The sequence below is a fragment of the Orycteropus afer genome, unplaced genomic scaffold, assembly GCF_000298275.1.
Source record: "Orycteropus afer afer isolate SDZICR_OR568_19922 unplaced genomic scaffold, OryAfe1.0 scaffold00007, whole genome shotgun sequence".
NCBI lineage: Eukaryota > Metazoa > Chordata > Mammalia > Tubulidentata > Orycteropodidae > Orycteropus > Orycteropus afer.
The window spans coordinates 19,270,224-19,288,336 of record NW_006921594.1 but is presented as its reverse complement, the minus strand read 5'-3'; the positions used below and the strand labels follow the sequence as shown (position 1 = coordinate 19,288,336).

Genomic DNA, 18,113 nt, shown 5'->3' with positions numbered 1-18,113 from the left:
TTCCTCAAGTAAGGCAAGTTCATGGCATTGATGGAGAAACAGTGCTTAGCAATGGCTTCCTGTTTTCAGGATCTGCAATTCTATCAATTATTTATGAGCAATTACCAGGACCTCAAGTATCTGGATATCATTTCTATCACCCTTTCAACAACAAAGTATACATCAATGCTTAAAAATAAAATATAAAGACTAAAATAAATGTAAAAAACAGTGAACAAGTAGAATAAATATAAGAATTGCACAAGACAGTCTGATGTAAACACTTCAATTTCCCAGAGAAGACTCCTGAGGCAGAGTCAGTGACGGCCTTCAGGCAGCTGCGTGGGAACTCTGGTTCTGGAAAAGCGGCTACATCTTTTCTCTAAATTGTCATGACTTAATCTTCCATAGCTAGAAAAAAATGTAAAAGAATTAGAGCCAGCTCTAATAGCCTATTATAAAATTATATTGTATAATACTATTTATTTAAATTTTATCCATAAACAAATACAGGTTTTCATATTTTAATTCTTTTACTCTTTTATTTTCAAGAAGAACTCATCTTAAACAAATGAACAGAAAAGTGAAAATCAGGTATTTCCTGCTTTCTTTTACTGGGAAGTGGCAAGATACACATACTACTTGTTTAAAATGATTATCACTTATTCACTAACAGTTACTTGTACATATGCTACAGGAATGTATGATTATATAGATAATACAACTTTTTGCCAAAAAAAGAAGTATGGATTTTTTTCAGTCATCTAAATTACATTCAGGCTATGTAAGTAAAAATAATTACATTCCTTAAAACAAGCGTCCTATTTGTAATGAATACTGTTCCAAAATAGGAGTTTCGTAAGCATTACAATCCCAGAATATATATTACTTTTTGAAATTAAATGTGAAGTTGTTTTCCCTAATTCTATACACAGTTATCAAAATGACATTATTGTTCATGTGAGATATCAAAAGTGTTATTGCTGCTGTTGTTACCAAACCAAACACAAAACTCATGCCGTCGAGTTGATTCTGACTCATAGCGACCCCTCCTTGGGATTCCAAGCCGGTATCTCTATGGAAGTAGATTGCCCCTTCTTCCTTCCAAGGAGTGGCTGGTGGGTTTGAACCTCCAGCTTCTAGTGAGCAGTCAAATGCCTTAGATGCTATACCACGGAGCAAGGTGCCATCAATAGGCTTGGACTCACAGCAATCCTTCATACAAAAGAACGAAACACTGCCTGGCTCCGTACCATCCTCATGTCCTTGCGATGCCTAAGCCCACTGCTGCAGCCACCGTGTCAATCCATCTCGTTGAGGTCTCCCCCCCTTTTCACTGATGGTCTACTTTACCAACCACGATATCCTTCTCCAGGGAATGGTCCATTCTGACAACATGACCAAAGTAGGGGAGACGACATCCGACCAGTCTTGCTTCCAAGGAGCATTCTGCCTATACTTCTTCCAGGGCAGATTTGTTTGTTCTTCTGGCAGTCCAGAGGATATTCAGTATTCTTTGCCAACACCACAATTTAAAGGCATCATCAACTGTTCTTCGGTCTTCCTTATTCATTTTCCAGCTTTCACATGAATTTAAGGCAACTGAAAATACCATGGCTTGGGTCAGGCATACAACAACCTTCAAAGTGACATCTTTGCTCCCTAACAATTTAAGGAGATCTTTTACAGAAGATCTGCCCAGTGCAATACATCTGATTTCTTAATTGCGGCTTCCATGGGTGTTGATTGTGGATCCAAGTAAAATGAAATCCCTGACAACTTCAATCTTTTCTCCATTTACTGTGATGTTGCTTGTAAGTCCAGTTGTAAGAATTTTAGTTTTCGTTATGTTGAGGTGTAATCCATACTGAAGGCTGTGTGGTCTTTGATCTTCATCAGTAAGTGCTTCAAGTCATCTTCACTTTCAGCAAGGAAGGTTGTGTCATCTGCATATCACAGGTTGTTAATGAGTCTTCCTTCAATCCTGATGTTGCATTCTTCTTCATATAGTCCAGCTTCTTGGATTATTTGCTCAGCATATAAGCATATAAGCACTAAATAAATATGGTGAAAGGATACAACCCTGATTCACACCCTTCCTGATTTTAAACTATGCACTATCCCTTTGTTCTGTTTGAATGACAGCCACTTGATCTATGTACAGGTTCCTTACAAGCACAATCAAGAGTTCTGGAATTCCCATTCTTTGCAACATTACCCATAATTTTTTTTATGACTCATATAGTTGAAGGCCTTTGCATAGTCAATAAAACACAGGTAAACATCTTTCTGGTATTTTCTGCTTTCAGCCAAGATCCATCTGACATCAGCAATGAAAGCTCTTATTTCACGTCCTCTTCTGAATCCAGCTCAAATGTCTGGAAGTTCCCTGTCAATATACTGCTGCAACCATTTTTGAATTATTTTTGGCAAAATTTTACTTGTGTGTGATATTTATGAAAGTATTTGATATTGTCGTATCACCTTTCTTTGGAATGGGCACAAATATGGGTATCTTCCAGTGCATTGGCCAGCTAGCTGTCTTCTAGATTTCATGGCATAAATGAGGGAGCACATCCAGCGAGGTATCCGTTTGTTGAAACATCTCAATGGGTATTCTGCCAATTCCTGAAGACTTGTTTTTTGCCAATTCCTTCAGAGCTGCCTGAACTTCTTCCTTCAATACCATTGATTGTTGATCATATGCTACCTCCTGAAATGAGTGAACATTGACCAATTCTTTTTGATACAAGGACTCTGTGTATCCTTTCCACCTTCTTCTTCTTCTTTTTAAATTTTTTTGTGATTTGGGTCAAAGTTTACAAAGCAAATTCACTTTCCATACAGCACCTCACATATACTTTGTCTCTGACATTGACTGCTATTTCCCATAATGCAACAGCTCCCCTCACACTTCCTCCCCATAGTTAGCTCTTTCCTGTGTCCTTCCCTCCATGTACTCCTGCCCCCTGAGCTATCTCCCTGGCCCTTCTACTCTCCCATGATTGATCTTTCCAAGGAGTGTATCTACCTAATGTAAATGTTTAGCTCATATGCCTGTCTTTTGTTTGGCTGGAAGCCACAGGAGTGGGTTTAGTTCCAGACCTGAAGGGCAGCGAGGGGGTTCTGCCAGGCTCTATCAGACCAGCAAACCTGGCTCCTTTTTTTTTTTTTTTGAATGATTTTGAATTTTGTTCCACATTGTTCTCCCACTCTATCTAGGATCTCCTACAGAGATTCTCCTCCAAGTGGTTGACAGTGGTAGCTGGGCACCATCTAGTTCTTCTGGTCTCATAGTTGTTTAGGCTGAGGATTGCATGATGTACCAGTCCCTTGGACTAATTGTTTCCAGGTGTCTTTGGTTTTCTTCATTCTTCATTGCTCTGGATGAAGAGAGACCCATCATTGCATCTAGATGGCCATGTGCAACCTTTTAGGATCCTAGTCACTACTCGCCAAAGTAGGATGCTTCCATCTTCCTTTAATACATCCTGCATCATTCAATGTTTTGTCCATAGAATCCTTCAATATTGGAATTCAAGGCTTGATTTTTTTCTTTTCTTCAGTTCTTTCAGCTTGAGAAATGCTGAGAACATTTTCCTTTTTTGGTTTTGTAACCCCAGGTCTTTGCATATTTCACTATAATACTTTGTCTTCTCCAGCCACCCTTTAAAATCTTCTGTTCAGGTCTTTTATTTCATCATTTCTTCCATTCACTTTAACTACTCTCCAAGAGCAAGTTTCAGAGTCTTTTCTAATATCCATTTTACTCTTTTCTTCCTTTTCATGTCAACATCATGTATGATGTTTTTGATGTCATCCCACAACTTGTCTGGTCTGCAGTCATTGGTATTCAATGCATCAATCTATCCTTCAGATGCTCTCTAAATTCAGGCAGGATATAATCAAGTAGTGTTTTGGCTCTCTTGGACTTGTTTTAATTTTCTTCAGTTTCAACTTGAACTTGCATATGATCAATTGACAGTCTGTTCCACAGTCAGCTCCAGGCCTTGTTTTGACTGATGAGATTGAGCTTTTTCCATCACCTCTTTCCACAGATGTAGCTGATTTGATTCCTGTGTATTCCGTCTGGTGAGGTCCATGTACAATCATCATTTACGATGCTGAAAAAAGGTACTTGCTATGATAAGTCATCAGTCTTACAAAATTCTATCATATAGTCTCAAGTGTCACTTCTATTACCACGGTCATATTTTCCAACTATTGATGCTTCTTTCTTAATTTTTTGATGGTTCTTTATTGCCAACTTTTGCATTCTAATCACTAGTAATTATCAATACATCTTGATTGCATATTGGTCAATTTCAGACTGTTGAAGTTAGTAAAAATCTTTAATTTCTTCATCTTTGGCTTTAGTGGTTGGTGTGTAAATTTGAATAGTAGACTGCTAACCAGAAGGCTGGCGGTTCAAAGCTACCAGCCACTCCTTGTAAGGAAGGGTGGGCAATCTACTTCCATAGTGATACTGCCTTGGAAACCCAAGGAAGGGTCACTATGAGTAGGGTCCGATTTGACAGCACATAACAACAACAGTATTAAATGGTCTTCCTTGTAGGCGTATGGATATTATCATATCACTGACAGTATTGTACTTCAGGATATTTCTTGAAATGTTCTTTTTGATATGTGACACCATTCCTCTTCAATTTGTCATTTCCAGCATAGTTGACCATATGACTGTCTTGATTCAAAATGGTCCATACTAGTACATTTCAACTCACTAATGCATAGGATATTGATTTTATACATTCCAGTTCATTTTTGACAATGTTTCATTTTCCTAGATTCATACTTCATACTTCATACATTCCACATTCTAATTATTAATGAATGTCTTCAGCAATTTCTTCCCATTTTGAGTTGTGTTCCATCAGCACAGTAAGGTCCTGAAAACTTTATTCCACCCATGTTATTAATGCCAACCTTCTTTGGAGGAGGCAGGTCTTTGTCAGTTTTATGTTGAGTGTCTTCCAACCCAAGGGGCCTCATCTTCTGGGACTGTATTAGACAGTGTTTCACGGCTCTTCATAAAATTTGCCAGTAATATATCACATAGTGTTTCACTGCTATTCATTAGCTTTTTAGTGGCCAGTTTTTCAGCAGTGAATAGCCCTGTTCTTTTCCCCAGTCTGTCTTAGCTTAGTCTGGAAGCTCCACTGAAACCTGTCCCCTTTGGTGACCCTGCCGGTGTGTGAAATACTAGTGGCCCAGCTTCCAGGTTCACAGCAACATGCAAGCCACCAGAGTATGACAAACGACAGGTGAGTGGTGGAACAAGAGTGCTAGGGTAAAATAAATGGCACAAAACTGCAACAAAGTACTAAGAAATAAAGAATGCTCATAAGCTCTTACCTTTAAATTAAATCCAAGCAAGTCACTGATAACACCAGAAACAGCTGACAGGATGACCACCTGGGTAATGTTATAAAGCAGTGGATTCATTGTAAGCCCATATAATCTAAAGGGACTGTCCAATTCCTAGAAGAGAGGGAAAACAGAAAACAAAAAATACACTGACCCCAGATTCATTAAGAATTACCAAGTAAGGTTTGATAGAGCCTGATGGAACCACTGACTATGGCTCCTAGCTGCCCTTCAGGTCTGGAATTGAACCCACTCCTGTGGCTGCCAGCCAAATAAAAGACAGGCACATAAGCTGAATATTTCCATTAGGTAGATACACTCCTTGGAGGCATCAACCATGGGAAAATAGAAGGGCTGTGTACACACAGGGAGACAGCTCAGGGGGCAGGAGTTCATGAGAAGGACACAGGATGAGGTAACTATGGGGAGAAAGTGGGAGGGGAGCTGTTGCATTGTGGGGAATAGCAGTCAATGTCATGAGACAAAATATATGTGAGGTGCTATATGGAAAGTGAATTTGCTCTGTAAACTTTCACCCAAATCACACACAAAAAAGAATTACCAGCTAAACTATATGGCAATATACAATGAAGATTTTAAAATATGGACCAAATAAAATAAAGTTACAAATTAAGGGTACATTCTGGGAAGAATAAAGTTGGTTACAGTTGAAATAAGAACACAGACTTTCAATTTTACTTGAATGTGCTCAAATGGAAACAATTTGAATAATCATTAAAACCAAAAACAAGGTGGGATCCACAAAGAGCAGACTAAGACATATTGTCAGGACAGCATTTCATTGTATTACATAGTCAATTTTATTCTTACCTTTAGGAGTTTAGTAGCCAGTTTTAAAACGTTATTCACTAGTGTCAGTTCCTCTTTCTTGTTAGGTTTCTTCTCCATTTTCAAGTAGAGATTTATCTTTTATAAAAAGAAAGTAGATGATTAAAACTACACAGATTTTTAAAGAACTTGAAACATACTCATTAAAATAATAATAATGGCTCTCTAGGTATTGAGTCTTTTTTATTTTTTAATGGTAACTATGTTTACTTAACTTTTTAGGAACTGCCTACTGTTTTCCAAAGTGGCTGCACCATTTTAAATTTGCACCAGCAGTGAATGAGGGTTCGAATTTCTTCACATTCTCACTGACATTTGTTACTATCTTTTTGATTACAGCTATCGTACCACCTAAATGGTTTTGATAGCATCTTCCTGATGGCTAATGGTGTTGAGCATCTTTGTCATGTGCTTACTGTCCATTTGTATAACTCCTTTGGAGAAATATCTATTTAGATTCTTTGTTTATTTTTTAATTGGGTTGTCTTTTTATTATTGAGTTGTACGCATTCTTTATATATTCTGGATGCAAGTCCCTTATCAATATATGACTTGCAAATATTTTCAGGATTTTCTCCTATTCTGTGGGTTGTCTTCACTTTCTTTTCAATTGTGATTTGGATGAAAGGTTTACAGAGCAAATAGGTTTTTCATTCAATAAGTTCCTAGCATGATGGGTGTCTAAGGGCCATAGTCTTCATCAGACCAGTAAGCCTAGTCTTTTTTTATTATTTTGAGTTTGTTCCACACTTTCCCCACTCTATCCAGGACCTCTTACTGTGATCCCTTTCAGAGTGTGTGGCAGTGGTAGCTGGGCATCATCTTGCTCTTCTGGTCTCAGGGTCATGGAGCCTGGGGTTCACATACTCCATCAGTCCTTTGGACTAATTTTTTCCTGCGTCTTTGATTTTATTCATTCTTCTTTGCTCCAGACAGATCAAGACCAATAGCTGCACCTTAGATAGCCACTCACAAGCTTTAAGACCCCAGTCACTACTCACCAAAGTAGGATGTAGAATACTGTCTTTGTGTACTATGTTACGTCAATTGACCTTGGTGTCCTTGAGACTATGGTCCTGAGCCTTTATACACAGCGACTCATTCCCTCAAGGTGCTGGGTTATGACTAAGATGTTTTCATAACTTTGTCCCCTTTATGTTTTTTTATGTTCATGGATAAAATTTGTAGCACATATACATAACAGGTAGAGATAGGCTCTGTCAACCCTATATATACTTGTGAGTGCAGTCCCCTTCACCTTCCCACCCTTGTTTAGGTATTAAGCTTATTTAATATTTAACATTCTTTATATTTTACTGTGTATTCCAAGTTTCCTATAATAAACTTATATCACTGCACAATAAGAAAAACAGTAAGTTATTAAAACATCTTTCAAATGTAATTAAAAGCCAAAACAAAAAAGAAAGCTGGATGGCATTACTTAATGGTGACACATGCTACCCCTATAGCCAAATCAATTTAAATAAAAAAATTAGACTAAATCAAATGATTTGTGATTTATTTTAAAAGTAACTCTAGCAGATTAGATGTGTAACTTTTGTGTACCTTTATCTACCCTGTAACAGAAAATTTATAGGTGCCTGGCCTGTTCATAATTAGCTTCTTTGAAAAGAAGCCCATGAAGGGGCAGACCCGGGCAGCTGTGCTCTTTCTACTAGATCTGACAGTCCTATCCTCACTCTGGAAGCCACAGCTCATTAGGCTGGGGCGTAACCCCAAACCAAAGATAGTCCGTACGCTGGCTAAAGGGACTAACACGCTATCTGCCAGATAATGTAGGAGCATGAACTGAAAAGTAAAGTCTAAACTAAAATAGTCAAAGGCCAAATCAGCTGTAAATCAAAATTACAGACTAGCAATTATACAGAGACAACACTGGAACAAAGGTACAAAAGAAGCAGAAAGAGAAACCATACAGCTCAGAGCAAGTTGGAAGAACTGGCTGGTTTGTCCAGTTCCCATAAGGCCCAACTATACTTTATGTCCTTGAAATCCCTCTGTTGGCCACTCTCCCCTATTCTCTTAACTGAGTTCATTTTACCAGGTCATAGTTCCTTCTGTAAATTAGTGGTGGTTAGGTGCCACTTAGTGGAGTCTGACTCACAGCAACTCATGTGACTGAGTCTAATAGCCCCCTAAGTTTTTCTTGGCTATAAGCTTTACAGAAGCAGACTGACAGGTCTATCTGTTGTGGAGCCGCTGGGTGGATTCAAACTGCAAACCTTTTGGTTAGCAGCTAAGGACTTAACTGTTGTGCAAACCAAGGCTCCTTTAAAATCAAGCTATCCCTGACAAAGACAGTTATAAGTTCTTTGGCAGTAAGTTTCTCTGTATAATTTCTACAAAATGGTGAGAGGAAAATATTTAATAAACTGATACAAAATAGAGAATAATTGTAAAAATTATTTTGCTTTATCCTTCCATTCCAATATAAATTCATACTTATTTAAATATGTCTTTGCTGTATTACAAAGCAAACATATCCCATTAATGTTGTAACATCTATGCTTTCTATAAATAGTACTTCCTTCTTGCTGAATGGAAATGGAACATACAGAGCAGATCTGAAATCTGAGACAATGCAGAAACACTGAAGAATGACTTGAGTGCTATCAAATTTCAACTTTTGCTTTATAACACAAATGCCTTTATTCTAATAAGATATGTTCCTGAGAAATATGAAACACATGAATGCATTTTAGTTTACAGACATCATTAATTTATAACATATTAACCATACATTCTTACCTGTTCAGTAAGTAATATTGAGGTATTGCTATATTTTTTACTTGTTTCTGATCCAAGGGTAACAAATCTTAGGAGAAAAAGTGTTAATGAGATGCACCAGATTACCAGTTCCCAATTGTAGTGACAATCAAGGAAGATCTCATGCACATGAAGTAGCTAAAAGTGTACAAAAGGGAAATATGAAAAAGCAATGCAATTCAAATAGTTTCTGAAAGACAAAAACATTTTACTTCATACAAACTGATCATAAATGTAGTATTAAATTTGAAAAACATTCCACATCTATTTGAAATATTTCAAGCATACCAAAAGTAAAATATAATCAATACCCATAGGGACTCACCCAGTCTTGTCAACTCTTAATATTTTGTAATGTTCCTTTCAGATTTTTGAAAAGTAAAAGATTACAGATTCAGTTGAAGTCTTCAAACTTTTCCTTAATCCTCATTCCCCTTCTTCCCCCTACCTCCAGGTGTCATGATCTTTTTCATTCATATTTTTATAGTTTACCTACATATACATCCTTAAACTAGATATTTTATATGTATTTTAAAATTTTTATGTAATCACATTGTTCACATCATTCCTCAATTTGCTTTTTATTCCACTGAGCATTGTTTTCAAGATTTACCCATGTTGATACATCTAGCTCTAAGTTCATTCATTCTAACTCCTGTAATTTTGTAACAAATTAAACATTTATTTCTCACATTTAGGTCTTTAATCTACCTAGGGTTTACGTTAGAAGCCCCAGTGGCACAGTGGTTAAAGCACTCGGTGGCTTGAATGCATCAGCCACTCTGTGGGACAAAGATGTGGCAGTCTGCTTCTGTAAACATGTACAGCCCTGGGAACCCTATGGGCAGTTCTACTCTGTCCTAAAGGGTTGCTCTGAGTCAGAACTGACTCTATGGCAGTAGGTTTACATATGTGTGCATCAGTAGGACTATACTTCATCCCACTGGTTATTCTACACTGGTACGGACATCACAGTGTCTTTCTATCACTTTAAAATAAGTGTTTGTATTTCTGGTAAGGCATCTTGTTCTTCAAAATTATCTGAGCTATTCTGGGCTCTTTATGCTTCTTGATGAATTTTGGAAAACTTGACAAGTTCTATCAATGTGTTAGAATCAAACTAAATTTATAAATTAACTTGGGAGAAGTGATATGAAATTGAGTACTCCTGTCCACTAACATCATGTATCTTCTTTCATGACTTTCAATAGAGTTCCATATTTCATCATAAGGTAATACACATCTTTTGTTATTCTTATTGAAAATAACATCTATTACAGTTTTAATTATTTTTTCCTTTATGTGGCAAGGATCAGCAAATTCTGGTCCATGGGTCAAATCTGGCCTGAGGCCTATTTTCATTCAGCCCTGGGTCTAAGAATGACTTTTACATTTTATTAAGGGTTGTTTAAAAAAAAAAAAAAAAAAAAAAGACATGACAGAGACTGTATGTGGCACACAAGTCTGAAATATTTAATATCTGGACTTTTACAGAACAAGTTTGCTGATCTTTGGCTTACAGGAACAAAATTGATTTTTTTTTTTTATGTTAATCGGTATCCAGCAATGTTGCTGAACTATTTTTCATGACTGGCAAAGTCATTTGGATGTTTTGTACAGACAATCATATCATCAATGACTTCTTTTTTCCTTTCTAACTTTATGTAATTTCTTTCTTTTTCCTGTCTTACTTAGCTGGTTAATATTCTCCACCAAAATGCTGAGCAGAAAGGGTAGTAAGGGTATCTTTTGTCTTATATCTGATTTTAAAGTAAATACCTCTAAGGTAATATCATTATGTACAAAGTTTGCTCCAGGTTTTGAAAGACATCCTTTATCAGATTGAGGGCATGCTTTCTATTCCTTATATCATGAATTGTTGTTGAATTTTACCAATTTGTTTTCTGCATCTATGGAAATGATCACGTTTTTTTCCTTTTAATCCACTAAAGCAGCTAAAATTACAGTAACAGATTTTCTAAAGTTGAATCTCTGCACTCCATGGAAGAGAACTTCAAATTCTTAAAGAATCCAGAGTTACTGGACCTACTGAGGCTGGCGAAGACCAAAAAACTATGGCCCTGAGTAACTCTTCAAACCTTGAATTCCAACTATCTACTAAAGTCACCTTTAAACTAAGTAACAATTTAGCTCAAACACTGAAGTTTGTCACCATTGAGTAGACTGTTAGGAAAAAAAAAAATCTATACAAGACCAAAAGATCAACAGCTATTCTGAAGCATAAATGAGAAGACCGGAGGCAGAGAGTGGAATTAATGGGAGTGAACCAATTAGAACAGAAGCAATGAGGATGTTGACACAATGTGACAAATATAACCAATGCCACTGATTTATGTTTCTTAACTATGGAAATGGAGTAGGTTTTTCTGTGTGTATTTTCATCCAAATAAAGTAAAATATTCAAATATATTGCGGGCTTCATTTTGCTAGTACTTTGTTGAGGAATTATGCATCTAAGTTCATAAGAGAAATGACCTTCAGTTTCCCATTTTTTAGTTTTTCTGGCATTGGTATCAAGATTAAATTAGCGTCATAAAATGAGTTGGGGAATATCCTCTTTCTATTCTGTATACCATCTCTGTAGAGTAGGATTATGTTTATCTGAGTATCTGGCAGAATTTACCTGTAAAACCATTTGGATCTGGATGGTGTTTTATTGCTAGCTCATTTTAAACTACTGAATCTACAAGTGCTACATGACGGTTATAGGGCTTCTCTGGTTTTCAATTTCTTTTTGACTCAGTTTTAATAAATTATGTATTCTTACAAAATTGTTCACTTAAGCTTTCAACTTTAATGGCATAAAGTAATGCATACTAGTATTCTATAAAAAAAAATTTTCAGTTATGTCAGTGTTTATAAGTTTATACTATTTTCATTTTAAAAATTTATTTATAAATGTTTAAAAAAGTCCAATTATATGAATTTTGTCTGTCACTGTTTCCTACTCTGACTGCATTACCGCCAGATCAAACAGTCTGTATGCTGTCAGGCATCTGGCATTAGTTGATGTGGGCAATTTTTAAAAACTGGTGTTTTTTTTGCCTAAAAAGAATATGTATTCTTCTATTTAGAACAAGTATTTTTCAATTTGGTGTTTTAAAGCTGAAGAGTTTTCACTTTATCTAGAATGTAATATTAGATGAAATGGAAGTCTGCACCTTCTTTTATATCATATAATATGTTCCAAGATATTTTCATGCTTCTTGACTAATCTTGGTTACTGGGAATTCTACTTCACAGCACGTGGCTATCAAGTCATAGTGACAATTCAGAGACATGAAATAAAGGTATGTTAAATGTGAATAAGTCAGAGATTCACAGAAATTAGTATAAAACAAAGTCATAACTCTAAGACACTTAGAAGTTTGTTTGGGAAAACAAATTTGATAGACAAAAAAATTACTGTATGTTCATTCAACAGGCATTTCATATGCCAGCCAGTGTTCATGGCCCACAGATGAATAAGATACAATTATTTAGTCTACTGACAAAAATAAATTACAAAAAGTGAATTTCCAGTGGCTTACTTAGATTATTACTTTGTTACTAATTAGTAAAAAGCTTTCTGAAGCTTAGTATTTATATATTTGACAGCATGATTTCCACATGGAGCAACTCACCTGGGCACAACAGATAAACACAACTGAGATAGTCAACAAGAAAGCAGATGAAACTATTACATCAACTGATCGCTGAGGACCTCGGCGCTGAAAAAAGGGGAAACATTTTTAAATATATTTACTAATTAACAGCTAATTTTCACTAAGAGTTGATCATAGCTTATAAGTTGAAAATTTACCTAATTTGCCTGATGAGTTTCAATTATAAAGTGTTAATATTTTCAAAAGGTTTGCAGCACAGGAAAAATGGTATCTACACAGCTTAGAATTCTTATCAGAACTTCAACTATTTCTTATTTTCAAACACTATCATTTATTCAAAAAATATTTCTTGAGCACTGGCTCAAAATAAGGCACTGTGCTAGATGCTGGAAATACAGCAGGAAACAAAACAGATATGGCCACTACTCTCACAGAAACTAGTTGGGGAGACAGGTATCAAACTCACTATCACAGATACATGTGTTAAGTTATGATGACTGCTATAAAGGCAAAGTACAGGATGCTTTGAGAGAATTGGCAAGAAAACCTAATTTAGATTTGGAAGTCAGGAGTGTAAGCCTGGAAAGATCTCCCTGTGGAAGTGATATTTATAATAAGGGGCATCATGACACATGATAGAGTTCCAGGCAAACGGAAGAGCATGTGCAAGAGCACAGAACAGAAAGGAATGCAATGCATTTAAAGAACTGAAGCAACCAAGGGAGGACAGTATTTCAAAATGAGGCTAGAGAGGCAGGTCAACAAGACAAGAGCTTGATAATGGAGGGTTTTATTAGCTCTGTTAAGATTTTGTTTTTTATTCTAGAATATGGGAAATCTCCAAATAGTTTTTAGAATTGTATGGTCAAATACAGATTTTTAAAGATCATTCTGGTGGCAGACTGAAAAACGTATCAGAACAAGGACATATGAATACTGGAACGCCAGGTAAGAGGCAACTACAGTAGTCCAAGCAAGATGATGACTGATGGCTTTAATCAGGGTGGCTGCAATGGAAACAAAGTAAATGGATTCAGGATATATTTTGGAAGCAGAAAGGATAAGACTTGGTGATACACTGCACACTGCAAATATGACAAGGAAGTGTCAAAGATGATTTTCAGGTCTGCGGTTACATGTTTCCCTCACTGAAGGTGTAATAAGCTCCTAAGGGGAGGGACATTAAACATTACTGAATAAAATAATCAATGTATGCGAGAATCAATAACTACTTAGGGGTGATAAAGAGGAGAAATTTTGGATGGATTCTCACTAAGTCAAGCAACAAAAAGTCACATTCATCCTTCCATACAACAGAAATGTCACAGAGAAAAAAAAAATCTATGTCAATTTTCAGCATTTCCCAATGGAGAGTGAGTGAGCTAATTTAATGTTATATTAGTAAGTAGAAAAATAAAATTTTAAAATATAAAGATAGACAAATAGTACAAACTCTTTTCACTTCTTTGTTACTTCAAAATAATAAGCATTAAAGGTATAGGTGTGTCAGAAGAAATTTGGTCCTTGGGTCAATTGTTAATAAAAGCCTAGAAAATACTTTGAATAAGCAGCATTTGAACTTGCATGATTACTCCATATGTAAGTGAGATTCACTGTTACCTAATGGAACAAAAAAAAATAATTCTCAGGGGAAAAAGTGCTTCTTAAAATTAATTGTTTTCCTTCACAGAGTTTTTCTATTTTAATTCCATAATTAAGAAAACTATAAATAGTATGATATATATGTATATATTATATATTTATAGTAGTATAAAAATATTTTAAAATAGGAATTGGTCTATGGTTACAAATTCAGATTACAAAACTACTTTTTTAAGTAGTGGGCTCCCTCTGCTGGCTTGTGATAATTATTCTAAGAAGAGTGAAGACCCTTAATTTAGCTTCTGAATGAGTAGAAGTTGGTGAGATTTGTGAACAAAGGTAAATTTAGAGCAATCTGACCTTGAATCATTTACCTGAATGCATTTGAGCTTTTTAGACTTAAAAATTTTATACTGCAAAGTACTAGTTAAACATTTATTTTAAATTTGTGGATGTAGACCAAAAAGAACACTTAGTATGGTCACTCATCACCACGTAAGTGCATTTGTGACTATACACCTCAGCATACATACATACTGACAAAGACACTCAACTACTAGAGGGAGCCAGTATGCAAGAGCATTTTTATCACTGCCATTCTACCTTAAGATAGGAACGAAGAGATAGCCACATTTTTATATTTTGTACTTTCTTCAACCGGAAATGAGGAACCTCAGATTTTCGAGCCCTCCTTGCAGATGTTAAATGTCCAAAGAGTTTTGCAAAAAGTAATCGCTAAAAAAGATTAAGATGAGGATTAATTTTCAAGTATATTACCACAGAAAAACAAAAATCAACAAAATAAGGAATGTTATGATTATATTGGGTTAACTAATTGAAGATAAAACGAAAAAAATTAGTAGGTCAAAATTATTTAATGAAATACTAAAATGCTTCAGGAATATTTCAAAAACTATGAAAATGATAAAATATCCTCTCCTAGATTATTATACTCACCTGTTTATAAGTTCTTTCTGCTACACAGAGTAAAAAAAAGAAAATCCAAACAAGAGACACACGAACCACAAAACTTATTATGACCATAGAAAGAACTATGACATCTTCATTAGAACCGAATGCAATCATGTAAAGTTCTGAAGCAGAATGTGCTGTGAGTTGTTCTAAGTCTGTAGCTTGGGAGAGCCGGAAAACAAATGGAGTTAAACCCAAGATTAGAGAGATTGCATTCCCAAAAATCTGGTATCCTATTCCTGGAATATGGCTGTTGACCTTTATGAGAGAGAGAGAGAGAGAAAGAGAGAGTAAGAAGAAAATTTGTCCATAAATTTTATCCACAATAAAATGAATTCCCATTACACATTATTTATATGGAACTGTTTTGTTAAAACATATTGGTTCGAGTACATGAATAATGAAATTTAAATTTACTTAAGTTTAAGAGCTTATTGCATGTAATATGTAGGTCATTATTTCTTTAGTTTTTTAAAATAATTCATTATTAGATACCTTACTGATTAAATAGATGCAAAAAGACTAATTATCTCAGTCTTGCCAAGATCTTGAAAAATCAGGAAAATTCTATGTATCACATTACTTCAAAAGTTAAAAATATTCACAAATGTTGCCATATTAAAGAGAATGAGGTGATCTCATACTCACTTCAGTTCAATTCATTAAAGGTAAAATCTACAATTATAATGATTTAGCATTTTCCTTCCCATTAAAGAGCTCAATATACAAATTAAAAACCTCCTTAAATTCTAAAACCATTTTAGAAGAGAGAGTGTGTTAGAAGACCAAATGAAATGAGAAAGAAAAAGGGTGGGGGGTAATAAAAAAGAGAATTTGAAACTAAATAATAGGAAAATGTAAGCGTATCTAACATACTAGATTGGTAGGACTGCAAAGCATTTACAAATCAGCAATATATACATGTGTAATATAACTTTAAAAAGCCATATTCTAAATTAGGCAAATGAGGTTACTCTAAGTTAAGTGATCTGCTAGTTTACAAGAAGGAAGTTACAGAGCACTAAGTAGATTCAAGTTTCCAAAACCAAACCAAATCCACTGCTAACTAATAGTCAATACCAACTAATTGTGACCCTATAGGACAGAGTAGGAGCTCTGGTAGCACAGTGCCTATGGCACTGGACTGCTAACCAGAAGGCTGGCAGTTCAAACCCACCAGCTACCCCTCGGAAGGAAGGTTGAGCAATCTACTTCTGCAGTCATACTGCCTGGGAAATCCAAAGGGTCGCTATGAGTCAGGTCCAACTCAACGGCACATAACAACACAACAACAACAGGAAAGAGTAGAGCTGCCCCATGGGGTTTCGAAGGCTGTAAATCTTTATGGAAGCAAACTGCCCCCGTCTCTCTCCTGTGGAACCACTGGTGGGTTTGAACTGCCTACCTTTTGGTCAGCAGTTGGCTCCTGCACTATGAGACCAACTCTCCAAGTCTCCAGAGACTCCTAATTAATAGCATTTAATTGCTGAGATGTGTTATAGGGATCATATTAATTTCTGGGTCTGTTTATTTTCATTCTTGTCCTATATAAAGTTTGGACAACAGTTCTCCTATAACAATGTACCAAAGAAATGTAGAACTGCAAATTAGATCAGGCTAACTGTCCAGAGAACTCAAGTAAAATTTAAAAAGTATAATGACCTGTTAAAAGGAACAGTTTAATAGAAATAAAAACCCACAGTATTTGTCCTTTACTCTTCAAACTAATCAAGATTTTTACCATTAGCTAAAAATCTACATATTTAAACAGACAAACCAGTTGTTGTGTTGTTGTTAGGTGCACTGAGTTGTCTCCGACTCATAGCAACCCTATGCACAGCAGAACGAAACACTGTCCGGTCCTGTGCCAGCCTCACGATCCTTTCTATACCTGAGTCCATCGTTGCTGCCACTGTGTCAACCCATCTCATTGAGGGCTTTTCCTTTTCTTGTTGACCCTCCACTTTACCCGAGCATGATATCCCTCTCCAGAGAATGTCCCTTCTGACAACATGACCAAAGTAGGTGAGATGAAATCTGGCCATTCTGGCCTACAAGGAGCACTCTGGCTGCACTTCTTCTAGGACAGATTTGTTAGTTCTTTTAGCAGTCCATGGTATTTCAGTATTCTTCACCAACACCACAACTCAAAAGCATCAACTCTTCTTCGGTCTTCCTTATTCATTGTTCAGCTCTCAAAGGTACATGAGGTGACTGAAAACACCATGGCTTAGGTTAGGCGCACACTAGTCTTCAAGGAAACATCCCTGTTCTTCAGTGCTTGAAAGAGCTCTTTTGCAACGGACTTGCCCAATGCAATACATCATCTGATGTCCTGACTGCTGCTTCCACTGGTGCTGATTACAGAACCAAGTAATAAGAAGTCTTTGACAATTTCAATCTTTTCTCCATTTATCGTGATGCTGCTTATTGGTCCAGTTGTGAGGATTTTTGTTTACTTTATATTGAGGTGTAATTCATACTACAGATTGCAGTCTTCAACCTTCATCAGCAAGTGCTTCAAATCATCCTCACTTTCAGCAAGTTGTGTCGTTTGTGTATCGCAGGTTGTTAATGAGCCTTTCACCAATTATGATGCCACATTCTTCTTCATACAGTCCAGCTTCTTGGATTATTTCCTCGGCATATAAATTGAATAAGTATGGGGAAAGGATACAACCCTGACACACTCCCTTCCCGATTTTAAACCAAGCAGTATCCCCTTGTTCTGTTCAAATGACAGCCTCTTTTTCTATGTAAAGATTCCTCATGAGCACAATCAAGTGCTCTGGAATTCCCATTCTTCTTAATGTTATCCATAATTTTTTATGATCCACATAATTGAATACTTTTGCATAGTCAATAAAACACAAGTAAACATCTTTCTGGTATTCTTTGCTTTCACCCAAGATC

At 36.1% G+C, this 18,113-nt stretch overlaps 1 protein-coding gene across 1 annotated transcript in view; it reads right to left on the bottom strand.

Annotated features, from left to right (window-relative positions):
- Positions 1-369: 369 nt before the first annotated feature.
- Positions 370-18,113, bottom strand: part of PHTF2 (putative homeodomain transcription factor 2) — a 115,368-nt gene continuing 97,624 nt past the window's right edge. Inside the window, exons 12-18 of the mRNA XM_007944747.2 lie at positions 15,186-15,458; positions 14,832-14,963; positions 12,645-12,731; positions 8,983-9,138; positions 6,196-6,291; positions 5,353-5,478; positions 370-390 (exon numbers count right to left, since the gene is read on the bottom strand). Coding sequence (XP_007942938.1) covers positions 370-390; positions 5,353-5,478; positions 6,196-6,291; positions 8,983-9,138; positions 12,645-12,731; positions 14,832-14,963; positions 15,186-15,458 — 891 coding nt within the window. The remainder of the gene's footprint in view (positions 391-5,352; positions 5,479-6,195; positions 6,292-8,982; positions 9,139-12,644; positions 12,732-14,831; positions 14,964-15,185; positions 15,459-18,113) is intronic.